General features: G+C 39.8%; 1 protein-coding gene across 6 annotated transcripts in view; it reads right to left on the minus strand.

Moving 5' to 3' along the window:
• LOC117430557 (protein CASP-like) overlaps positions 1–27452 on the minus strand; it is a 171568-nt gene that overhangs the window by 107916 nt on the left and 36200 nt on the right. For all 6 annotated transcript variants that reach the window (XM_059000864.1, XM_059000861.1, XM_059000860.1 and 3 more), the window contains exon 2: positions 22910–23020. In XM_059000864.1, the coding sequence (XP_058856847.1) occupies positions 22910–23020 (111 nt within the window). The remainder of the gene's footprint in view (positions 1–22909; positions 23021–27452) is intronic.

Here is a 27452-nt window from a genome sequence, read left to right on the forward strand (position 1 = left end):
GGCCTGGCAAGTAATAATACATTCCACTTAAGCGATTCAATTTGCTTAATTTTAAATTAGGGATTTAGGATTTTGTTTAATTTCAAACACGTTTACACTTCAGGATTGAACATCTTTAAATGTTTCAAATGTAACTTATTGGGATGTTTTGTAACAAATCAAAAAAGCCATCATAACTCCATCAGAGTGCTGTTACTTGTGCTACAACATCACTGTGGATGAGACTACATGTGCACAATGTGTATATGGAAAAGACTTCCTGAATACTGAATACATAACTTTACACTGCTACTGAATACATAACTTTAACTGTTTATAAACAGTTATTAGAGATACAAAACACATGTTCTAAAGATCTTTGATAAGGACATGTGTGACTAAAGGTGAATGTGTAAAAAGTTGCCAGGATGTAAACATCAAAACAAAAAATAACAAAAAGGCCAGAACACCACATGAGTAAATTCAACACAGTACCCTAACCCTAACCCGTCTGCTCTTTCAGTGATTACATTAGAAATAAAGGGTATTTACAAACAGTATCCAAAGAGCAAGTTCCTTTTTATAGTAAACTCTCAAACACTTTAACAGTGTCATTATTCTTAGCTAATTTAATCACTCAGATGGTGCTATACAATACTTTACAACAATAAACCATTTGAAATGTATGATGTCTGAAATGTAGCAGATCAAAACGCCCAATTACAGACGTGTATGACGGTTGTGTTCCATAATATAAGACAAGAGATACAGAGACAGAGAGAAAAGAAAGAAAAACTTATTTTTTTTTTTTTTTTTTAAATCAGAAGACATTATTTTCCCAGTAGTAAACACCCAACTTAAAATCATTTCCAGGGCTGGTCCTGTCATTTCTAGCTGGAATGAGGGAGGTAGTCAGGCTGCTAGCTCTGAGATTGACGTGCTGGTCTGGAAAAACATGAGTCATGCGGCTCCTACTGAAACAGCGCTCTGTCCTGCAGCGCATGAACGCCAGGCTGGCAGACGAGTACGGTGGGGCCGCTGTTTGGGCTTTCTTTTACCGTTTTCTTCTTCTCTTTTTTTAAAGACGCTCTGAATAGATAAAGGAATGTCAGCATTCTCCAGCCAGGCATCCCAGGTACTTCTCTCGTTGGTCTGACTGAGAAATCTCTTGTGCTCACTCCTGAGTTAATTAAACTGCTTGGCATGCTTGCATGTAAGGAACTGGTACAGACAGGCTAGCCGGTACACTTAACTCTAACTCAATTAGGTTTTCTTCTGGCGGTTCACAATGCCTTGCTTATATCCCATTCCTGAAATTAGCCTTGTTATCCCATAAACATAATTCCCAGCTCCCGGGAGCATGGTCAATTGTATACCGTTTTAGTATGAACAGCTTCAATGCACTGTACAGGTCTGACTCGCTTTACTCCAAAGAATTATGTAAGAAGTAAATTACCACAGTATGCAAATGTAACATGTGCGAATAAATGTCGCCACCAAGTTCCATCTGAAAAAATCTATAGGAGGCTAGGAGTGCAAATTCAAGCCAGTTATTGTGTTCACCAGAGTGTGACGGGCAGATGGATTGGAGACCCTACAAATGCAAATGTGCCATACGGACAGACAGGGTGCCTTCACATAATCTCAATAACTTGTGCTAAAGAATGTCCAAGCCTGTCCCATCACAATAATGCACATGTGGTAGCTCTGAAAAGCTTTCATTACACATTTATAATAGTTAAGAAAACATCATGTGTCAAAGTTCAGTGATTGGTTTGTAGTTTCTCTCATGTGGAGTTCAAATGGAGTTGAGGTGTATTAGTAAGAGAGATCATGGCAAGCGATGGCTTGTGAGAGCCACAGTACAGCTCTTACTCATTTATAAGGATGTTTGAAAAGAATACTGGAACAAGCTACGAACTTCGCAACAACATCCGTGTTGTGTTTAAAGGAGCGCAAACACACTGAAAATGTGTCTTAGTGTAGTAAGATTTAACCTTTTTTTTACTATTTAGTCAGCTATTTAGGGTTTGGTAAACTAAATGTAAGTCAGCTGTCTTTTTTGTTCAGTTTTTTGCTGCTGATTTAGTTTGTAAGTCTCTTTAGGAACTCACTGGTCGTCAATATGTCTCTTTTTGCCAAAAAAGTCTCGAAAGCTCTGGATTGGAGTTAAATGTTACAACACTTACCATCTGAATTATACTAAACCACTTGTGAATTAGTGAAGGGCCTGCATACATGAAAATATACTACACTATTGTTTTATTACTAAAATGTAAGAGTTGGTTTCTTTGAGACACAGTTGTGAAGTTAAAAGGGGAATTAAATGAAATGAATCCCTATAGTTTAAACATGCTACCAAGTAAAAATCCAGTATACAGTAGCAAGTAAGAAAGAAGCAGAGACACTCAATGCAGGTGGAAGAAAGGCTGCACTGAGAGAGGAACCAAACTATATTATACTGTATACAACTACAGATATTAAAAGTTACCAGAACTGTCTGAATTATTTTTGATGTTGTTGCATACGGATTACAGGCCTCTTGTTGGTTGGTAAAAATAGCTGGCATTTAAAGGGCAACGCTAGATGCTTCAATTTTAGGTCTACTGTTACAAGAACATTTAGATTCAGTCTAAGTTGCTCTAATGTTATAAAGTTTCAATGCTGAGACTTTTATAGCTTGTATTAGCATGCATGCTGTAAAACTTCATTTTGCGGATGTCCTGTTTGGGACATATTTACAGCAGCAAATGTTTGTGTATATAAAGGAAACTTATACTGTATATAAACTTGATGTAGTAATTATGCAGCTTTTGTGTTTGCAGATTTGCAAAATTAACACATTTCTTGCATGCATACATTTCATATTTTACAGTACTTATAGGTACTCCTTTAAAACTAGATGGTTTTATCTCAAGGGTATATCCTGGCTAAACAAGTTTAATAAACAGGTAACAAAGTTTTGTAGCAAGCTGTCACCAGTCAGAGCAGGAAAGCTGGCCAGTGGGCTGTCAAATGTTGCATTTTTTAGCGCGCTACAGGGCAAAGTCAAAAGATGTTAGCTGGTTCATTATTCCAGTAAATGAAAAACAGTGCAGCGGCGCTGAAAGAGCAGAGAAGACCCAGTAATAGATGAGGAGAGATCTCAGCCTTATGAGAGGCAGCGTTTCCAGAAATTGTGCAGGAAATAAGCGCCGCTTTCCAAGAGCTCTGCAATTAAAGGGGCGCCCTGTCCACTTTAATAGGCCCCAAACTTCTGCTCCCCCTGGACAGCACTGTTCAATATCAGCCACTTAACTGTTTATTCCCAAAAGATCCCAGTGCATCAGCGCTTTATAAAACACTGCTGTGAAGCTAAGAAGCCCCGTTCTAACCTTGTTACGCAGGTCGGGAAGAAGATTTACAGTGTAATCTTTCAGAGGACCGCTGGGCACAGACACTCATTCACAGTCTCCAAGGACCTCCAACTCCTCCGACTACTGCAGTGTATCATCAAAACAGTGAGCAGGATCCGACTCCCCCTAGTACGATTGTGCTCAGGCCAAAAGCTTAGTAACTTGTTTAAACTACAGAGCAGAGAAGAACTTTTAAGCTTAAATGCAAAACTGATGTGAGTGAATGGACTCGCTGCCAAGTTTTGAAAATCAGGACACCACGTCACTCTGTATACATGCACAGAATGTTAATGATGAGGACCAAACTGTAAACTGTTTGAACTGTAAATGGTCTATATTGTATTGAATTAGCTCTCATATCTCCAGTACAGTACTGAGTTCTCTACCCTATATTGCATTGAGGTGGCTGGCTCTCTGTTCCCCAGTACTGGATTCTCTATACTATACTGTATTGAATGTTCTGTCTCTCAGATCCCAGTACAGAGTTCTCTGTAAAATACTCTATTACCTTTGCTGAGCCCCTGTACCAAGTTATACTGTACTGTATGTAGTTTGCCGATTGGCAGATACCCTGGCTGAACAATCCCCTCTACACCACATTTCTACATTTTAATCCTGATAGAAAAAAAAGGAAATTCCCAGATGAAATTCGAATTGATAGCTGTCACCATTAATTAAAGCACAAAGGGGGTCAGCGGGCTGGCTGGCTATGGCTTTCAGAAAGTGACTGGGACCAAAGTCTAAGCGGGAATTGAGTGGTCTAGGAGAGATACCCACGCCTGCTCCCAACCCCCTAGACGCTAGTCTGGGACTGAGGTAACAACACTCCCATTCTCACACACAGAGACAAAGCTGGGCCTGACAAGTTGCCAAATGAATAACTGTTTCTCTAGATACATACATTTCCAGTAAAAAGGTATAGGGGAAACTACTTAATATTGTGCTAAAAAAAATTGCACTTACCTCTGAAAATGTGTATTTTATTTCGATTTAAAAAATAAAATAGTAGAAACTAAAGCAGTAAATTAGAACTAAAATAAATCACAAATGTTTGGGCTATGTACCTTCATCCACCTATTAAAGCCAATTTTTTGGGGGTTCCTTGACTGGTCTTAATAGCGAGGGTCCAGTTAAATGTGAATGATGTGAGAATAACTCTTTGTGTGTAAATGACTGCACATGTGCTGAATGCTGCAGGGTTCTTGTTTACAAAGTACAAGCAGCAAAGCTCTTAACACAACACCACCACCCAGCAATTAGCCGTCGCTCCCTTTCACTTGCACTAAACTCACAATCACTTTCATTTACATCAAATTCAGCAAAATAACCATTTCATAAGTGCTGCAGTGTGAGTATTGATGTTCTCTAAATTAAAAATCCATGGCAAAGAGGAACAGGAATTCAACAAGTTCCACACACATTCAGACTGCCATTAAAACTGAGTAGTTTACTGCAGCACAGCTATTAAAATTAGATTACCGAGCTGAAATAATCTAATTACAGCCTTTACAATGAACAGACGTGGCTTTCAATGTTATTTAAAGCATAGCTGACTCTGCCTGTGAGACAAAGCAAACAGTTCTTTCAACGACTGGTATGAAAAACATTTCTTTCAGTTCTGTGAAATATTAATTTTCATTTCATCTGCTATCATCTATACAATCACTTGAAGATGAATGCAGTTTGGATCCCGACAGCACAGTAAATTAACAGGACAGGACAGTCTAGGCCCAGAGAATAGAAAATCAAACTTTCTTGTATCTCTACCAGAAGCAAACTGGTCAACAGAAACTAACTGGTTAGCCTGCTTGGTGCTTGTATGTCATCTTGATTCAAACCTTGGTCTGGTGGTTAGTTCAGGGACTGGGAGGAAAGCAGTGGTTAGAGCTGAGAGACTGGAGGGCAGTTCAACCAAGCTGATATATCTTACGGACTGGGAGGCAGTGTGGCCTAGTGGTTAGAGCTGAGGGACTGGGAAGTGAGCAATGTGTTTACATTTAATATATTAAGTGCAGAAAGATTCTTAATGAGATCCCATTGCAGCAATAACAGAACACCATGTAACAATTTTTTTTTTTTTTTGTTCCTGGGTAGTAAGTGTTGTTTCCTAATTGCTTATGTCTCAAAAGTATAGAAAATGGCTATTATTCCCCAAACTTTGCTTTTGTGACCAGGACAGTGATATTTTGAAATTTACCTATTTTCCAGAACATTCCAGATAGATTCAGTGCTGAGTAAACTTGGAGTAACTTCTAGACTTTCTAGAACTTTCCAGTAATATAAATAGTAGTATAAATACAGGGGCCTTAAGCCCACCAGTTCAGTTTAGTTCCAGCTGCCTAAGTTGATACATATCTGCATTTTTCTGAGATGGCATCAAGGTCATAGGAGACTTCAAAATGGTGGCATTCCTGATGGGTCTCCAAGGTGGTTTTACCAAGTTTCCCTGCTATCTTTGCCTTTGGGACAGCAGGGACATCAAGGTGCACTACCACAGGCGGGACTGGCCACAGCAGACCGAGTTCTCTGTGGGGAGGAACAACGTCAAGTGGGAGCCACTGGTGGACCCCCGGAAGGTGCTGATGCCACCACTGCATATCAAATTGGGCCTTATGAAACAAATTGTCAGAGCTCTAGATAAGGAGTCGGCAGCCTTCAAGTACCTTCAAGACTTCTTCCCTAAGCTGTCTGAGGCAAAGGTCAAAGCCGGTGTCTTCGTCGGACCACAGATAAAGAAGATCCTGGAGTGCAATGAATTCCCCAAGAAGCTCACTAGTAAGGAGAAAGCGGTTTGGAACAGCTTTGTCGCAGTGGTTCAGGGCTTCCTGGGCAATCACAAGGCCAAAAACTATGTGGAGCTGGTTGAGACTCTGGTGAAGAACTACGGCACAATGGGCTGTAGGATGTCCCTCAAAGTCCATATCCTTGATGCTCATCTTGATAAATTCAAGGAGAACATGGGAGCGTACTCGGAGGAGCAAGGCGAGCGCTTCCACCAGGATATACTGGACTTTGAATGCCGCTACCAAGGACAGTATAACAAGACTACATTTGGGGGCTGATTCGTGAAAGTGATTTACAGTAGAATCGTAAATCTCGAAAAACTACTCACTTCTAAATCTTTTGTAGTCATTTTTGTATTACTTTAGTATAAATAAATGTTAATTTGGATTCATATGTTGTTTTTTTCTGAACGAAAAGACACAAATTCGCCCGTTTTCTCATTGGAAATAGGTACATTTCAAAATATCACTGTCCTGGTCACAAAAGCAAAGTTTGTGGGGAATAATAGCCATGTTCTATACTTTTGAGGCATAAGCAATTAGGAAATAACACTTACTACCCAGGAACAAAAATTGTGTTACATAGTGGAATTAAAAGCATAAAACATGGTTTCAAATAACTGCTCCCCGAGTTAAATATGTCACTTGAAAAGAATAGCATGGCTCCAGCAAAGTGCATCTGAAACATAAACGCAAATTGTTCCACACACACAAAAAAAAGATTAACTAAATAAATAAATAATCGTTTTTAATAAATAATTGGATAAATAAATGAAAGTGTTGCTGGACTGTGCTGCTACATTCTAGTTAAAAGTCTTTTGAATAAAGCACAGGTCTGGATAACGGCAGCTTGTTTTAAATCTGTGAGGGCTGCTGTGGAGTTAAACAAACAGGAAGTTCTATTCTCCTGCAATTAGTTCTGATGAGCAGGTCTGCCTGGCAGCGAGCTGTTCAGGGGCTATTTTTAGCAAGTGCTTAAGGATAAAACCTGGGCTGCAGCCATGCAGATCGGGAAGAGCTTGATCTTCTTTTACTCTGCTACCCATAACAAGGGGGTCGGGTACAGCTTGCAGGGCTACCAGCGAATTCCCGGTCTGATGGTTACACCATAGACAAATCTAAAGGAAAATCTTATATATTAAATACAGCAGAACACTAAATATATGTAAGCAAGACATTTTCACTAATTTGTTGTTTATTAAAAAATCCACAGAATCTTCCTGCCGCAGTATTAGCATAATTTCTACACTGAGTTTATATACAGTACACTTGTATTTCTACAAAACGTTTGTTACTGTATGTATGTCAGTATGTCCATAGCAGAGCATCCGCAAAATGAAGTTGCTGCAGACGTTTCCTGTTTTACACTTTGCATCAGTTATGACCGTATTTTTTTCTTTTTCTTCCATGACTTATTTAGAATTACTGGAAATGTATTCCTCATCCATGCATTTGAGCTAATCCATTGTCGTGTGAGTGAAAATGTTATTGATTTATTATTATTATTGTTGTTAATGTAATGCTCTGGATGTCATTTTTATGATATAAACCCTATAAACACAATAAAAACAGAATGCTTGAGGCTGGAGATTCAATCAAAGAAAATGTTTAAAAAATGACAGTACAACCTTACTGCACTGTAGCCTTTCCAGCGCCCTGTGTAATTTCAGTGTCAGGATACAGGGTTTTAGAAGTGCAGGGTTTATCAACGCTTATACCAATTCTGTGATCAGTTGGTCTATCGTAGGATACTGTAGGATCCATCGACTTGGAATCCCTATAGAAATAAGTGGGGCAGTCAATAGAACGGTCATGTAATATAATAGCAGAGAGGTAGTGTAACAGCAGAGAGCGGAGAGTGGAGTGGATAGCACATTCTAGCAGCTTTAAAGTACAGACGGTTTTCTTGGAACTTGCTCACAAATATGCATGTTCTTCTACTAAAATATTTGCTATGAAGTGGCCCACATGTACACTGGCTGTGGAGAAAACAGCAAGCCGGTCGGTATCAGCTTAGAAGCAAAGCCAGGTGAGAATGGAAGTCCCATTTCAAGACAAGATGCCAAGAAGGCTTGGAAAGTGGCTGGGGCCAGAAATCTTGATTCATGTTTAGATTGCTTTGAAGGGATGCCATTTCAGAGAGCACAACAGGGAGAGAGACGACCGGAAACGGTGTTCATTAGGAAAGGGGTGAGGGGGCCGAATATAAACACTGGAAATCCAGTCAGCATCCAGGGCCAGTGTTTTGTATTGCGAGATTAAGAATCACGCGCTGCAGGTCTGAGAGAACTGCGCCAGCCAATGGTAAAGATGTATCAGACGAACAGCCGTCTGTCACTGTGCATGCTGTATAGGCTGTATTGGTGCTGTGGAATGTTTGTTTTGCAGCGGGGGGGTTGGGGGAGTGCCTCATGACATTTGTAGCCAATTGCATTTTGCGCACATATCCCTTGCATCTGTGAGTGCACAGAAGAATGGAAGATACCGCAACAAACCACCAGCAATCTAAATGTGTATATATAGTATTTACTTCCATTTTGGTTCAGTTTATTTGCAGTATTACTTGTTTATTATTATTGCAAACAAAACAAAATATGTCAACATATAAGATTGATTCATACACAGAGAGTAAAGAATAGTTTGATGTGTGATCGGGGGGGGTATTTTGTTAAAATGAGGATGATGATGAAGACGTGGAGCTGAAACCATCCTTTGATTTTGAATTGCAGCAATAGAGCAAAACATCCTGCCTTTCATCTCTGCATGCTTTCAACTTTTTTGGGTTTAACCTAAAAAGGTGTTCACATTCCTGTGCGCTCGCATCAACAACAAACAAGCAATTACTTCACAAGCAGCGAAAATATGTAAAAAAGAACTGAAAAGGCATGATGTGTTTTAGCTAATGTAATGTACAGCATCTAATGTTACATTTTGAAATGTAATTTTTCAATGTATCAGTTTTTTCATTATGTATATGTAAAACTACAAAAGTGGTATGTAATTCAATCTGTTAATGTAACATTATTTGGCAGGTTTCATACAACTTTATGAAGCAAAATTAGTTAATCTATAGGGTGATGCAAAACTTTTGGCATGTTTGACGGACACACAGGGGCTTAAAGGGTTAATGGAAATGTAACTGATTTATGTTTTATTTTCTATCTAATAGTATTTTAATGCAATTTCAACAGCAAAAATAGCAATTACATTTTTGTCAAATCTGGTAACTGGCATGCACGTTCATTTTTACATCTGGAAGGGTTTAAACAAACAGAAGCTGCTGACTTTGAGGGTGTGCTATGCAATCATCTATTGAGAAGGTCATATGGATGCAATAGATCTCCCATGTATTCTGGGGTTTTGTACATCACAGCTACTACTGTCCACATTGCTCCCCAGAGCTTTCTCTACCCACGGAGCTACTCAAACCCACTAGCTTCCACACTGCAGCCTAGCATGAACTACAGAGCTACTGCAGCCCAGCACTCTTAATACTAAGCTATTAAAACCCACTACCTTCCACTCAGAATCCCAGTGCTTTCACAGTGCAGCCCAGCACTTCAACCGCTGAGCTACTAAAATCCAGTGCCTTCAAAAAAGCATCCCAGCGCTTTCTCTAGCCACTGAGCTTCTCAAACCCACTACCTTCCACACTGCAGCCCAACACTCTACCACAGAGCTTCTCAAACACACTACCTTCCACACTGCAGCCCAACACTGCCACAGAGCTCCTCAAACCCACTACCTTTCACACTGCCATGAAAAGGTCTACACAGCAGGGATCTGCAGGCAGCTGGATCTGCAGATGTACAGCTAGCTGCTCTTCCAGCGACAGGCCTGCTTGCTTGCCCTCTTGCACACACGCTGTTGATGTGATCAGCCCAGCGGGGACGATTACCAGGGTCTGAGGTCCGCAGCCTCGGGATTTTACTGTCCAGCATCACTTTGCTGTTGGCAGCAGGAGTTTTACTGAGCATTAGACCGAGGAACCTTAAAAAAACAGCACCTCTGGTTGTCTGCTGTGGATCTTGAAATGTAAAAACAAGTACATGTCAGCAATGTTGATCCTTCGCCACGGCTGCAAATTCAATAAGTGAAAAGAAAAAGTCAATAACCATGATGTATAGCAACAGTATGTATGAATAAGATGCATGTAAAAATGTAAGTGTGACAAACACAGACACCTCCATATATCTCAATCTGATACTCCCAATAACAAAGTGCGCAACAGTAGAGAATAAGAAATGGCAATGAATAGTTTAATGAAAATTGACAAGTGGTTTTTAAGACCTGGATGGAAAAAGGTACACACAGACGCATACAATCCAAGAATGTAATATTCCAGATGGAGAAATGTAAAGTGTTAGGTATGCCTGACCGTCTCCAATACATCCCAATTGAATAATTAGGGGTTTCCAGTTTGAACATTTAGAACTGGTAGTCTTTGTGTTTAACTGTTTTCATGTTATTTTATTATTTATAGAAAGCCTAATTGAAACCTCGGGGTCAAGAGGTGAAAGTCAGACCAGACTAGACCAGACAGACAAGTTTACATTCAAACCTTACCGTCTGACAGGGAATTATCACGGGCCATAAAGCACAGTGCTGTGTTTCTGGACTGCATCCATCCAAGTGGAGTTCAGTTGCCAGACAAGAAAGAAAAAGCCAGTTGAGAGCTGCATACCTGAATTCAACTCTGGGACTGCACTTGAATTATGGCACCGCTATCACCATAGCGGCTTATAAGATAAACCAAATAACAAAAAAACTGTGATAAAGAGAAAAATCAATTTTTAGCAATTCTGATTTGGGCACTTCTTTAAAACCATAATTAAAATCTGATCTCCAGACAGACACACCTTGACCAGAATTTTAGCTATGCAGGACAAACGGTACAGTACAGTACTGCAGAATCATCAGCCAATTTAAGTTATTAGTGATTAAATGTACATGGCAAATTAGCTCAGATTAATAAAACAGGCTTTAGAGTCCAGGTCATCACTGCAGGGAAAGGCCTGTTTCTTCAGCATGGCGGAAAGTCTAGTTCTAAGCAGCCTCAGAACCAGCTCTGTCGCAGCCCAGTATACGTGCTGTAACCCAGCCCCCAGTTCAGGCTCAGCCTCCTCCAGAGTTCACATGGACTGCAGGCCCCTCGGTTGTCAGCGAAGGTGAAAAGCACTCCCGTGCCAAAACTATATATACACAGCAATTTGTTACAGTGAAAAACCATCTGCTTCTCGCTATTACTATTCTCAGAGGGCAAATTACAGCTAACGTTCAACATAAAACATCAATTTAAACCATCAGCTATTCATAATTTCAAATCATTATTGAAAACAAGGGCATAAATGTCAAGGCGTACGGCCGTATTTCTGTTATTAACTCCCTATTCATGTAGACAGGGAGGAATACAAAATAAAAGGAGACAGAAAGAGACCAGATGCTTGCCTTGCCTTGGTCAAAACACACTCTTCTCAACAACTGGGACAAAACATATTTTGTTTGAATATTGGAGCTGTTTTTACAGGTTGTACAGAAAAATAAAAAGATGATTTTGAAATATCTTCAGCATGTATTTTTTAATCAGAAATAGTCAAATCAAAACATAATGCAGCCCAATGTTTCATCTAGTGGCTTCTCATAAGTCCACTGATTCAGTACAATCTGCACACTGAGGATTGTCAGCTTGTCTACTTGTCTAACCTTGCATTTGTTTTCTTTTCATACATCTTGTATTCTTTACCTCATTAAAAAACACCACATTCCGGAACCTTTTTTGCCATAAGTTTCGTCTTTTAATCCAAATTGGTCTTAAAGAGAATTGACTGTTGATTGAGTGACGTACTGAAGGAATTGGCTGCTCTGCTCTGTGGTAACTTAAGCACAAGCAGAGTGCACATATTAGCGTCACTCCTCGTTTCCACGCACGGCAGCATTCGCAGACAGTGAATCATCAGAGAGCAGCACTGGAGTAATCAGAAACTCACAATCACAGCCCCCAAACCAAGCAAGGCAGGCGATGCAGCACTGCCTCAGCACACTGTCAGACAGCTAGTTAACTGTGTACTTTCACTGTGATTCTTGGGAATTCAGCTTCCCAGTGTTTAAGCAGAGGCATATAAACCTTTTCAAATGAAGCAAATGTTTTCATAGGTTTCTGGTGGCATTGAAACTATTTTGTTAAAGGAGTGCTGCTAACATTATTTAAATCTGTCTTACCTTTAAATAGCTTTATTTACATTATTACTGGTGTCTTTTTGTGTTTGCTAATTCAGGGTAAGCAAGTATTTCAAATACAATGCTGAAGATAAAATGCTGTATCCTGGTCCCTTTGCTGTAGGTCACATGATGAGTCTGAACTACAACACATAGGATACAGCAGCAACTCTTCATCTATGGCTTTGTCTTTGAGATATCTACAGATTTCAAAAGTATAAAATACACAAACCTAAAAATCATAAAAAGAAGAAAGGGAGGGGGGGCAGTTATAACACTGTTAGAAAATTAGAGTTGCAACAATTCATCGTTGCAGTTAGTTAGTGCTACAATGGTAATTTAGCCAACCTCAGCGTGTTTCTAGGATACACACTTTCGGCCACTGGTTTCGCATGGGACAAGTCAGCATCAGTTAAAATATTTTATTTAAATTTTCCCAATTTCAAAATTAAAGGTAAACAATTTATTTAAAAAAAATGGAAGAATCTGACACGAAGATTGGTCATTTTTGTGGGAAAGGAAAGGGAGGACGGAAAAGCGATGCTTGGCAATTTATTCGATTTCATGTAGATGCTTTGGACATGATGCTAACTGTAATGTTAATTAACAAGCATATTTATTATTATTAATGTCTAAAAGGGACATACGGGGAGGGCACACACATATTCTTTTCAGGTAATTGAACAAGTACTTTAGATTATATCTTTTTTTTAATCAGAAGAGTTCTCATTTGAATGTATGTTGTGGTTAACTATCACGCACAGCAGCGTTTTGTTATAGGATCTTCTGATTAAAAATGTTTGTTCTTGATTTTGAAAAAAAAAAACTGCTGCTGATGCATCGATTATTGCCGATAAAAGCCTATGTGATAATCGATTAAGAAATTAGATTGCCGATTGCAACACAAACTAAAATGGATTAGCACTCCTTTAAATTGGGATGTACAAAATCTATATTCACGATTAATAAAGGTGCACATTGGTGGCTACTCAGGGACAGTGTGGTTTAATCTGGTTGAATAAATTGCCAGTGCATGGCAGCTCGGGGGTCATGACAGATTGGCTGTCGACAGCAAAGACAGAGGATGACTGATGATGGCTCAGCCCATGCACTCACCGCTCGAGATGTGTGAGTGGATTCCAGAGGGAGCTGTGACCCGGGCCCCCTCCTCTCCACCCTGAATTAGATTAAACATGGAGAGAGAGAGAGAGAGAGAGAGAGAGAGAGAGAGAGAGAGAGCAAAGGCCGTAGGCCTTCATTGCAAATTTACCACACATTTTTCACAGATGTTATAGAGAGAATTTGTCCATGTTTCAAATATAGAGGTCAATCTTTATGCATTAGGATGTGTGCAGTGTAAGGTTCTTTGTGCATTAGGATGTGCAGTGTAAGGTTCTTTATGCATTAGGATGTGTGCAGTGTAAGGTTCTTTATGCATTAGGATGTGTGCAGTGTAAGGTTCTTTATGCATTAGGATGTGTGCAGTGTAAGGTTCTTTGTGCATTAGGATGTGTGCAGTGTAAGGTTCTTTATGCATTAGGATGTGTGCAGTGTAAGGTTCTTTATGCATTAGGATGTGTGCAGTGTAAGGTTCTTTATGCATTAGGATGTGTGCAGTGTAAGGTTCTTTGTGCATTAGGATGTGTGCAGTGTAAGGTTCTTTGTGCATTAGGATGTGTGCAGTGTAAGGTTCTTTGTGCATTAGGATGTGTGCAGTGTAAGGTTCTTTGTGCATTAGGATGTGTGCAGTGTAAGGTTCTTTATGCATTAGGATGTGTGCAGTGTAAGGTTCTTTATGCATTAGGATGTGTGTAGTGTAAGGATCTTTATGCATTTATTTATTCATTCTAGCTTTTATAAATATGATCGCATATCCATCTAAGATCAACAATTTTGAAATCTCATATACATTTCTGTACCGGTACAAATATTTTTAGGTAGATGTGTAGAAAGATATGAAATACACTGTAAATGCATTATTAATTAGATTGAGAAACAAAAAAAATAAAAGTGGAATAAAAAAGCTATGAATGTCGGCACTATACCTTGTGTTTAAATTAATATGCTGTTTTTGATCAGCACTACAAATTTAGATTTAAAAAGGAAAAGTACTAGTTTTGCTACTTTTAAACATCTCAGATGGATGCAACCCTGATGAAGGTGATAGTCAAAGCAACTGATTTAGTTTCTAATATGCAGCAAAATTGCATTTAATACTACTGGCGAACACATACACATTTTGGCCTCTCAAAACATTTCAAGAAATCTGTTTGAATATATTTATCTTATCAGTATAAACAAATAGCCTATGAAATGCTTTCATTCTAGTTCAAAACAGCTGAGAGGAAAGATGTTTTATATAGCTCCTAGCACTGATAATATATATACTGCTGAATACTGTACCCTAATATGGAAATGATACAGCCATCTGAAATTCTTTTGTATCAGATGGAAATTACCTCACATTATAATGAGCTATACTCAAGGCTCAAAGTTAACGTATATTTGGTAGCATTTTGCTACTAGTTTTTTTATGCAGTAGCATTTTTCCGATACCTTACGCTGCAGTTTATATGACCGACCCTGAGTGAACACGTATTAGTTTTTTAAACACGTACATTATCTTTCATAAAGAGGAAAACATTGCTAATAGAGCTTCCCGATTGAGATGACTGAGGTTTGTACCGCCCCATGTAGATATACGCGAGGCCCACAATGCAGATCGGATTGGACAGTGGAGTACAAATACCTACAGTACCAGAACAACGTGGACACAATTTCAAGGTATGAAGTTTATTTTATAGACCAAAAGTACAATTAAATAACCGTTAAAAACATTACAATTTTATGACCTAACAGGACATTAAGTTCATTCAGTGTCTATAAAATGCTCATTTAATCTGTCATGGAGAATGGCGGCTCCGGTTTTATTATAATGTTAACCCTGGTTTCACCCACGATAAAAATGAACACATAATAGGTAGATCAATATTACTTTATCAAAACTCTGACTACAAAAAAAAAAAAAACAGGAGCAAACAGCTAGCTATAACACACACATAGCTAACTAATGTCACTGTTTAATAAAACGAACCCAGCGTTTCTTTTTTTTTTACCCTTGTGTGATATCCCTTATTCTGTCATTAATTCTAAGTTAATTTTTTCAAAATTGTACAGCGTTTAAAATGCAGTGAAAAGGCAGGGTGTGAGCGTACATGTTTCTGAACAAACCAGTTAGTAGAACACATTGCATGAATCTTTTAAATGTAGCGGTACCGTCCTGGAATTTTCAAACGACTCGGTTGTGGATGTAACCTTGTAATTTATAAGGTCATACAATGCAGGATTGAATGATAATGTGGCACACATAATTTTTTATCCCTGTCTTTATAGGTGTGCATGATTTGTTAGTTACCGAAATCTCAAACAGCTAAGAGGATCATTTCGTACCACTTAATTTGCACTGATGAAACAACCTGTTTAAAATGTACTGATGGCATGTCAAATGCTTAGATAACAGATAGGGTTGCATTCTTGTAAAACTTAAGGATAAAACAAAATACATTTCGACAAGGAATTTCATTAGCTCCATTACTTAGTTGAGCAGGGGGTTTCAATAAATACTTTCTGATTTAAATATAGGCCTACCATGTTATAGTTTGGGATAAAAAAACAGTAGGTAGGTATTAATTTTTTTAAATTATTTTTATATATAATTATTAATAAACCGCTACCGAATAAGACCATTTTGCTACCTACTTTCCAGGCAGGTAGCAAATCCTCACTACTGCCTTAAAAGTTAACTTCTAGCCCTGGATACTGTTTATTTTTTCTTTATATATATTACAGTATAGGGTGCTGTGTAAGATACAAGTTGACTTTCAAAATCAAAGCCACTCGTGGGCAGCCATTCTGAGCTGTCACAGAGTGGATAGCAGCTTGTACCATACAGCACTATACTATACACCCTATTCTAGATATAAATGCTGCACACAAAGCAGACAGGCACTCCAGTAACAGGAACCCATTCAAAGCAGCTAATGACAACACCCACAGGAGGAGAGTATGGCATGTATTCCAATCCAGTCAGTTCTGCTTCACTGTCAAGCCAGCATTGCCAGACCAGATGGACCAAATCCTTTTGGCAGATAGACACACGACACCAGTGTAATAAAAACAAGCACACGATTCTTAAATTAAAAAGACAGTTTAAGCCATTTCAACAGCATCACAGCCAAGCCACTCAATTACCTTATTTAGAAACTAGGAATACAGGAAGAGCCAATGTTAAAAGCACCGACTTGTAGACTGAAAAGCACGCAGGATAAAAAGCTGAGACAGGACTGGCATGAAGCACCACAGTGCTGCTGGGCTGCAGGGTGCCTTCCTCACACTTGCAACTGAAACAGGAGATTGTCAGGCAACATTCTTTCCTTATATACACACACACTCACTAAATGTGTTAAATGACTTTGGCACAATTAAGCATTTAAATACTACATCATAATCCTTAACGTTTATGTAGTGTACAACAGTAAATGCAAATGCTTGCATTAAAAATCTCAAAAAAGCATAATGAAATAACGACAGCCCAAGCAAATGCGTTTCCACATACTTTTTGGAGAGTTTACTAGGGTGCCATGTGTCTCGTTTTACATTTCAGACTCAAAGTCAGGTTTCTAAGCCCCTACCGATACCCTTTCAAGTCGGGCATCAAATCTGACTCCCAAACTCCAAGCCAGACCAGATTACAGACAACGCCTGTTTCATTAAAGAGGCCTCCACGCTGCGTTTTCTCACTGTCTCGCTGGTAAATATGTGTGCTTCATGTTAAACAGAGCTATAATTAACTGTGCAAGACGCCAGTCAGCCAGCATGGGCACCATGCCAGCAGATCAACCCTAATTACTATATTCACTTTGTCAGGAACGCTCACTTTACAGCTCCTTCTGATTCGCCCTGGCAGCCCCTCAAATTCCTCATCACATCCTTCGACGGCAGGTCTTTTAATCACAAGCGACGGGCTAGAGGGAGCCAGACAGGTGACTTTTGTTACCAGGCTTCCTCCAGGGGCTGTTGCCCAGAGAGATCTGTGGCTCAGTCAAGCACAGGTCACAAGTGAAATTAATGGTGCCCCCTGCTCTTAGCATGCTGAAAAAGGCATGCGGTTAGGTGGCTGTGTCATGTTGTTTTTTAATCTTAATATCTAAATGAGACTAACTGTAGTCAAAGTCTATTGCGGATCTGGGTTTGAATCAAGTTTAGAGCCGAGGTACTGGGAGAGGCAGTGTGGTCTAGTTGTAAGAGCTGAGGGACTAGGAGAGAGGCAGTGTGGCCTAGTAGCTATAGCTGAAGAACTGAGGGGGAGGCAGTGTGGCCTGCTAGTTAGAGCTGAGCGACTGGGAGGTAAGCAGTTTGGCCTAGTGGTTGGTAATGAGGGACTGGGAGAGCATCAAGCTATTAAGAATACTCCTCACTGCTTGAGGTAATCAGAAGCAACTCTCCCCTCACATTATTCTACTTTATTGATGTTGAAGATCATACAAAAAAGATTTCACGATAAATGCGCCAGTTCTGACAGCACCTGCTTAAGTGGGACACCTAGCAAAGGTGCAACTGAGAGATATTACCATTAAAATGACACAGGAACGCTCAATAACGCTCAAAATAAAAAGGTTTTCTGACTGATGCAAATTTAATAGGTCTATTTTTGGCTATGGAATGGAGGAGGGCCACTTTACAAGTACAAAATTAAGAGAAGCGTGAAAGAGCAGGGCTTTGGGGAAAATAGGCAGAATGGAAAGTTAAGCTGTCCTGCTTTGTGTAGAGGGCAGCGGTGCCCAGAATGAAAAATGAGAAATACAGACAATCACAGCCTACCATGAAGCCCTCCATCATAACTGGAAAAACAGCATTCAACAGAGAAATGTGATTGTCCAGTCATTTCTACATACTAAGGAGATGTACACAGATAAAATGAGAGTGACCTGCTACCGATGCATATCTCCCAGCATGTTATTCGAGTGGAACAGGTGTCCAGGGTTGGTTTCTGTGGTTTTGGCCACTGTAGCATGTCTGAATATCTTGATAGACATGTTGGTCAATGCAGCCCCAAGCACCCATTATCTCGACCCATGTGACATCACAAGAGAGCCTTCTGCTTTCTCAATAACCCTTACACCGAGAGAGAGGTCTAGGGGATCACAGGGCATGTCACAGACCACAACATTTCCTTCTTTTACTTACAATTTTTTAGGCCAGTCAGCACACTTGTGCATGAAATAACCTTATTCTTAATATATAGTTCTGCAGCCAGTGAGAGACCTGACCCTGTAAACACAACCATGCTCAAGTGTTCTGAACACCATCAGATTCCACTTGCATGTACACAAATGATTGTAATTTTTACTCCGGAACATTTTTGACATTGCAAATGCCTCCTGAAACCAACAACTCTTTGAATTATTCCATCTGGAATATATCTGCTCAAGGAAGAGTTAGTCAGAAAAAAAAAATCTGTGGGAAGAGACGGCCTAATGGTAAGAGCTGAGAGACTGTGTCCTTGTGGTTAGAGCTGAAGGACTGGGAGGTAAGCAGTGTGGCCTAGTGGTAAGAGTTGAGGGACTGGGAGACTATGTGGTCTAGTAGCTAGAGTTGAAGCACTGGGATAGAGGCAGTGTGGTCTAGTGGTAAGAGTTGAGGGACTGGGAGACTATGTGGTCTAGTAGCTAGAGGTGAAGCACTGGGATAGAGGCAGTGTGGTCTAGTGGTAAGAGCTGAGGGACTGGGAGGTAAGCAGTGTGGCCCAGCGGTTAGAGCAGAGAGACTGGGATGCACTGTAGCCTGTGGGTAGAGCAGGATATCCACGTATGAAAATGACAGGAAAGACTGTTTCCATGACTGTATCTGTGGCCATGCTTGGTGTTCAGAATGCTTACAGTATCTAATACAGGAACAGCAGCAAGCGAGAACTGTGAAGCAATTAAGGTAAGTTTCCAATGCTTAGCAACTGAGGATACAATTTCCTCCCCAGGGCTGGAGTCCCCTTGATGTTTTGTACCTTCAGTTCTGGGTAGAGGCTGAGAGATCATTTTTTACAGAGTTCACAGAATCCCAGAGAACACAGCCTCCCAGCCAAAACCCCAGCACGATTAATTTAGTAACGGGTTATTAAGCTCAAACATAAATTGCAACCTTGGACATTTTAAAAGGAAAAGACGCCTGATTTATTGTATAGCTGGAGACAAAGCAGGTTTTTATTTTCCATTTATTCATCAACACTTTTCTGCGCGGTAACTCAACAGGAATTTGGAGGGAAAAAAAACACAAATCTTCTTGTACTCTAGCGCTGCTTGCAACGACTTACATAATCAAACATGAAGGTCTTAAATAAAAGGGAGAACAGAAACGGAACATAAAAAGATTGGCGTTTTACAGAGCTATGCATGTAGGGAGGCAAACACAAGTGAAATTACTCTGTGACCAAACTCTCATGCAGAGTGTAAAGACTGTATTTGGAGTTACAACTTTCAGAAAAAAGAACAGGCCTCCCTCCCAGTGATACATAAACCAAAGCTTTATAAAGCATTTGCATTGGTGCAAAAAGCTAATGGCAATGCAGGGGTTGTTTGGGAGGAAAACTACAGCAAATGTGTATTTTCATTTAAAATGTGGTGCTACTCTAGGTGAAAGAAAAACTATATTTTTATATATTGGCATGTTGAAAAATACGGTGTCTGATCAGCATTTCCGATCTGTCCAAGCTGGTGCAACAATTATCAAAATATATACTGTACATAAATCATAGGCAGAAAGAGCTGGTTTAAAAAAGTCACTGAGTCTTGAATTGTCATAACTGCTCTTCATATTCAGACTGCCAGGCTAAGAGAGTCTTAAGTCTGCTTAGTTGGTTTCCAAGGCACTGACAGCCCATGAGTTGCCAGACTCCCTGAATAAGTCCCTTCGGACAGTTAGCGGAAGATCGCTGCTGCATCTGTTGCTCTTCTTCGTCATCACCATCGTAATTCTCGTTCATTTGCTGCTTTTCGGTTATGAGCTCAACAGGTTCTTCATCTGTTAGCTCGTGTCTGTGTTCTTCCAAATGCTCATTAAAGCCCTCTTCAGGCTTTAATGATTTCCGCACTAATAAAGAGTGCGAATACCCGCTTCCACAGATACGCTGATTTCCACACTAATAAAGAGTGCGAATACCCGCTTCCACAGATACGCTGATTTCCACACTAATAAAGAGTGTGAATACCCGCTTCCACAGATACGCTGATTTCCACACTAATAAAGAGTGTGAATACCCGCTTCCACAGATACGCTGATTTCCACAGTAATAAAGAGTGTGAATACCCGCTTCCACAGATACGCTGATTTCCACACTAATAAAGAGTATGAATACCCGCTTCCACAGATACACTGATTTCCACACTAATAAAGAGTGTGAATACCCGCTTCCACAGATACGCTGATTTCCACACTAATAAAGAGTGTGAATACCCGCTTCCACAGATACGCTGATTTCCACACTAATAAAGAGTGTGAATACCCGCTTCCACAGATACGCTGATTTCCACAGTAATAGAGTGTGAATACCCGCTTCCACAGATACGCTGATTTCCACACTAATAAAGAGTGTGAATACCCGCTTCCACAGATACGCTGATTTCCACACTAATAAAGAGTGTGAATACCCGCTTCCACAGATACGCTGATTTCCACAGTAATAAAGAGTGTGAATACCCGCTTCCACAGATACGCTGATTTCCACACTAATAAAGAGTGTGAATACCCGCTTCCACAGATACCTCCCTCGCAGTCTCAGCTCTAACCACTAGGTCACACTTACTCCCTCACAGCCCCTCTCTCTCTCTCTCTCTCTTAAAACAAAGACACAGTTTCTTTCTGAGCCACATTACAGTGTTTAAAATACAGGGAATCTGTTGGTTAATCTTACACCCTTCATGATGTTCATATATATATATTTTTTTTATCGATTCAGTCCTAAAATCACATATGTTCTTGTTTTTTCACAAATGCGAGTTTACAGTCCCAAATTAGACATGCTGACAAAGCTCTACAGAAGCACGGTGCTGGCCTGGATTCTTCAGCACAGCAGCTAATGTAGTCTTTTATAAGTTCCTGTTCATGAAGTTTTAATGTGGATTAATGGTTTATTATGAATAAAGAGAGGAATATATCATCAAAAGAGGTTTACATAAATCATGTTCATTCATATAGAGCTAAATATGCATAAGTATGTATCCTTTATAAATGTACAAAACATGTGATAGAAATCATTTTTCATACAATATCATTTGTTATAAGCAACTGAGATCTGAAACAATCAGCATCACAAAAGAGTTGCCCATATAAAGTTAAGGTTGTCAGAGAAAGTTCTTATGTTATAAATTATGAAATCAATGCAAGGTAAATACATATTTCTACCCAGTGTGCATGTGATCAACAGAACACCATACTGCCCTGTTTCCTCTGGTACTGTGTTCTTAAACATCAGTTTTACTCAAATATCTTCATATATCTAGAATGTACTATTATATACAGCATATCAAAACTATAACCAGTGCATGCACATACGCAGGGTCTGATCAATCAGCATCAGAAGTGAAATGATTCAGTGTGCTGATCAATTGCAAAACATGACGTGGTATGGAGGTTTAGTGTGATGAAATGCAGCTATTGTTGTCCACCAAGTGCTTCTCGAATGACAATAAAATCTGATTTACTGTTGTCAAGAACATGTGTTCCACTACATCACATTAAAGAATGTGCTTTTAAACAAAAACAGGCCATTGATCATTTTATTGCAGGTGATACAAAGCAGTCCACCTATCAGGATCATCTCCTGCATCTCCTGGAATTAATATGGTGATATTTTGAACGTACTAGAAAGGAAACCTTGGATAAACTCAATGAACACACATTCTGCCAAAAGACAGCCCTGGACAAAATGACTGCTCGATCCATGACAGCAGGACTGATGGAAACCCTTGTGGTTAAAGGACAAGAACTGAATCACTCTTGTACAGTGCATTCCAGGGTTAGACAAAAATTGATACATTTACTCCCACCCTGTAATTTTCTCTTACAGCAACATCAGGAAATGTCTGTTAGGTTTAACTTCAGCCAAGCTGTGGGCCATAAAAGTATCCTTATAAAGCAAACAGATTGTCTATGCAATGCAATTTTTTCAAACTAGCATTTCTTACCTATTCACACAGCTTTAACCCATTAACCCATTAAAACTAAAACTGATTCTAGAGAGCATGGAAAAAAAGATTAATTTCCTCCATTTCAGAGATGTCAGAAGAACTAAATCAATAAATAAATAAGTTGATATCCGTATCCAATTTTACTGAAGGCGTCTTCATTTTTTATGTTGATTCTGGTATGGAAATTTTAGTTTAAACTATGGGCCCTTAAAACAGAGTACTGGTATAGTTTGTACAGTGTCTTGAAAAAGCTCTGATCAACTGTGATTGACATGCAAATGAAGCATGCGTGACTCACCTCTGGTGTGTTTTTCTTGAACTCACGGCTCTGGTCAATAAGCTTTTTTCTGGACTGCTCGCTCTCATCCTGTCGGTTGGCCAATACGGTGGCTGTGGTGTCGAGTTCTCTCTGGGAAGGAATAACAAGACAAGCCTGTAATTACACAGCGCTCCACAGGGGGCCCCTCATTTACACTAGAACACAAGCCAGAAGAGAGCTTCTCCCAAGCAGCAGCCCCTCGCAGAATCGATGCCAGTTCACTTCAGAGCCAACACAAGTTTGGACAGGTTGCAGTGCGATGCTTACCCTGAACAGAGCATTGCTTCAGCTCTCAGAGTACAGTAGCTTTTAACTGAGCCATCTCTCACACACTAGATTATAGTCCATTGATTGCACCTTTTTGAATGGGTCTTTTCTGTGTATAACAGCTCAGGTCATGGGTGAAATTAATTTGGGGAGTCTCAACTTAGCCCCCCCTAGTGTATTTGTGTAAGGCCCTGTGAAAATCCCGATTTCACGGGCTGCACGGAAATCGTGAAATTAGCCCAATACCGCGATTTTTACAATATTCTTAAGAAATAAAAATAATTTCATAATTATTTGGATTTCATACAAAAAATTTAAAAAATCACATAACAAAACTGTACAGCTCTGCTATGTGCCTGCGTGTAATACTTGCCATGCACATAGTGCTGAACAGTGATTATGTCATGTCATTAAATGCAATCTATGCGGGAAATTAACATACTACACACTGTAAACAAGAAAATGGATGTTTCTAAAAAGGCTAAAAATGTTTCTGCAGATCACGTAAAGCAGTATCCAGCAGGAGTTTTACACTGCGATGGTAAGCTCGTCTGTACGTCCTGCAACGTTACTGCAGATCACTACCGAAACTTGTCTGTTGACAGGCATTTAGATTCACCAAAAAGAGAAAGGCGAAAATCCAGAGCAGTACTGCGACTGCATTACTTGCAAAGAAACAAAAAACAGTGACTTGCATATTCCAACAGTCCACTTATTAAATTTTGACCTGACAGAGGCATTTGTTTGCGCAAATATCCCTTTTGAAAAATTGGACAACCAAAAATTACAGAAATTCTTCAGACAGAGTGTAGCAAATGGTGGAGCGATTCCTTCATCAGCCCAGCTGAGACATGAATACTTACCTAAAGTTGCCGAGTATCACAAGCAGGAGATTATGGAATTGGTAAAACAGTCTGGTTGTTTGTCAGTGGTCACTGACGAGTCGACTGATGCACATGATCAGTATGGATTACACATTTTATTTGTTTTGCAAGACCTAAATGGTGAACATGCACCTGACGTACTAGAACTGAAAGCTGCCCTGCAGATACACTTTACCTACAGGCTGTTAATTACAACACTGTTTCACAAGCTATTGCAAAAGTGTTTGAGTAACTGATGTTAATTTTGATGTCAGTGCATTTATCTGTATATTTGCTGTTTTAAAAAAAATAAACAATCTGTTCACGTAATTTATTTTGTATTTCCGTGTACATTCCGTGATACTTTACCCGTGACAATGCCGTGAATTTTAAAGAAAATTTCCGCGATTTTCACAGGGCCTTATACATGTGGTCTGGATACAGTGTGCATTATAAGGCAACCAGTTATGCATAACTGGTTATAAGGCGGTATGGTCTTGGCTCCTATTTTCTCTACAACTTTGAGTCAAAGGAGAGCCAATTCCAGGCAACTTTTTAGAATTCTGCATCTAGGTCAATAATAGCAAGGGTTACAAACACAAAACATCTGGTACAAGGCCTTTAGCAAAGGAATAAACTGAAGAGTTTGTCTCTTGTAATATAGTTGCACTACTGAGTGCTTTATAGTTATGGGTGACAATTAATATTAAAAGAACAAAGGTCAAAACAGTGCAAGGTAATATGGAGCAATGTTTAAATGGGCACATTCACAGTGCAATCACACTACTGAATTTTGTTCAACAGCGGGAAATATTACTGATGTTATTACTGCTTTTCCCGAACTCTAAACCCTATAAATCCACTCCAGGAATATCACAAGGAGGGCAGTCGAGGCCAGGCTCTTAAACACCCGCCAGTTCTATACTTCAGGAGTCAAATTTGACCCCAGCCCGGCACTACTGCAAGTATTGAATACCTTGCGGTGTAGAGCAGCACAAAGTTCTGCATAGCTCCTGACATCTGGGAAGCAGATGCAAGAAACAAAATCGAGTTAATCAGGCTGCAACACTGCTCACCAGACTGAAGCCTTGAACACAACAACAGCAACAATTGTGGGCTTCAATGTTGACAGCTCTTGGTTTGTATTGCTTCTATTAGAAGCATTACTGTTAAATTAATAGGATTATTACACACACTAGCCCAGAAATCTCCAATTTGGGACTGACATACTGTAACCTAATCTTGGAGAATGGCATGCCAAGGCACAGTTTGTAGAATTATTACTACATTTCATTCAACTTGAAAAGCTATCTGATCTTAGATTCTGTGGGTTGCTGGCAGAGCCTGTTTCCTCTTAGGACAGTTATTGGACGGACCAAGCGATGTACCATCAGCAGGTGTTAACACTCAACTGCCCTTTGCACATCTCTGGATACTGTACGATGCGGGAGGATTACAGATTTTCAGTCATTTAATAAAATAAACTATTACATAGGTAGACAGGTAATTGTCTGGTGGATAACTATCCACGACTGCAAGAGCCCAGCTGAGACCAACAGAATTCAACTCGCCCATCCAAGGCCAGACTGAAACCACAAGAAAAAAAAATATTTCACTGATTTTTTTAGAATACAGACCAAACATCGAAACAAGAAATAGACAACTTGCTTTTGTTTTCCACAGACTAACACACCCAGCCTTGTATGCAGGTCAGTAAACTCTGTCTCGTCCTGCTGCAGCCCACTGACCGGCAAAACAAGCTGCCACACATTCAACCCAAGCTCCAGCCTCAAATCAGCTTTCTTTTAAGGGATGGGGGAGAAATCTAATAAAAGAAATACAGCCCAGCCACTCTCTCCTCTCTCTCTTGAACCGAAAGAACAAAACGCCTTCCTCCCCTGGGCCTCACTCAAATTAAGCTCTTGAGACTGATTAGCAGATGCTGCAATTACGCCTATTTTATTATGCAAATGAATTGGTTAATCACTTAAAATTGATTAGCGAGGTCCTAAATCCTAATTTGCGCTAACACTGGGACTGCTTGGCGCCAGTGTACAGGAATAAAATAAATAATTAGTTTTTATCTGGGTAATACTGGGACCAGGAGCCCTCCCAAGCAGACACTGGTCACATGTCCCCCATGTTGAATATTGCAATATCAATATTACTGCATATAGCAGGCTCCAAAGATTATATTGGGACAGCTGCACAACTTAAAACCGACGTGAAAAATGAAGTACTGACGTCTAAAATGAAGTGCTGTAGAAGTAGCAGATTCATAAAATGATACAACTGATTGAGTATTTGAAACCACAATCATAAAATGAAACAACTGATCGAGTATTTGAAACCACACGGGCATCACTGTAAATGTAAAGACAGAGATTCAGAATCCCTTTGAAAGAGAATGAATCCATGTCGGTCACTGTAGCTAAAACCACAGCCATTTTTTCAAACTTTCTGGAAGGGTCATAAGTCCTGCATGAGGAGAGGAGAGGATGAATCTCACCAGAACAGAAAGATCCAGGGGAGGTCTCCAGTGGCTCACCTATTAAATGCACTGGCACTTGGAGTGCAGGGTGAATCATGCAATCCTGTTTGCACATTTGCTGATCATAGCTGGTAGCGTGGCTTTGGTCTCTGCACTCCTGTTGATTGGGGAGGAAAGCTGGCTGGGGATAGTTTGTCTCACTGCTCTTCTGAAACCCTTACTGGGGAGCCCGACCTGGTCAAGCAGAGACTAGCCAGGTTTGGACCTTTTCTTCAGGGTTCAGTTGCTTGGTGACATCCACTGCATAAGTTCAACAGGTGAACAAAGGCTTTCTGAATGGGCCTTAATGTCTCCTACAACATTTGAATTTGGTAAATTTGAAATTATATGCCCAATTGATCAGACAAAAAAGATAATGGGGAGCTACTGTAGGCTATTCTGCATGGATGATTTTGTATTTCATTTTTTGTATTCAAAAATCAATTCTCAATGGACTTGATAGGACCCAGTTTCACCAAATTTGGGATTACAGTGAAGCACTCCTTCCTGGCTGTAGAACCCTTTTCAGCGGGGCAAGCAACAAGAGTTTGTCCATAAAGAGCAAACTGTAGTCTATAATGGTTTTATAATTTTCCTAATGGAAGAATTTAGCTGGCTCAGGCAGTGGTGCTTGTCTTAGTTAATTTGTTCAGTAGTAAACACTGATGGAACAGATTACTGCACTCCCCTGAGAACCAGCCTGTGCCAGATGCTATCAGCTGCTTAAGCAACGAGAAATATTTGACCATTTTTATATAGCCAGCATATAAAGTAGAGTTCAGTGCAGCTCATCAACATTATATTTTGAATTAACGGCAGGGTAATCAAGTGCTTCTCAACACACACTCGATAGCTTTACAGA

The sequence above is a fragment of the Acipenser ruthenus genome, chromosome 26 (genome assembly GCF_902713425.1).
Source record: "Acipenser ruthenus chromosome 26, fAciRut3.2 maternal haplotype, whole genome shotgun sequence".
NCBI classification, from domain to species: domain Eukaryota; kingdom Metazoa; phylum Chordata; class Actinopteri; order Acipenseriformes; family Acipenseridae; genus Acipenser; species Acipenser ruthenus.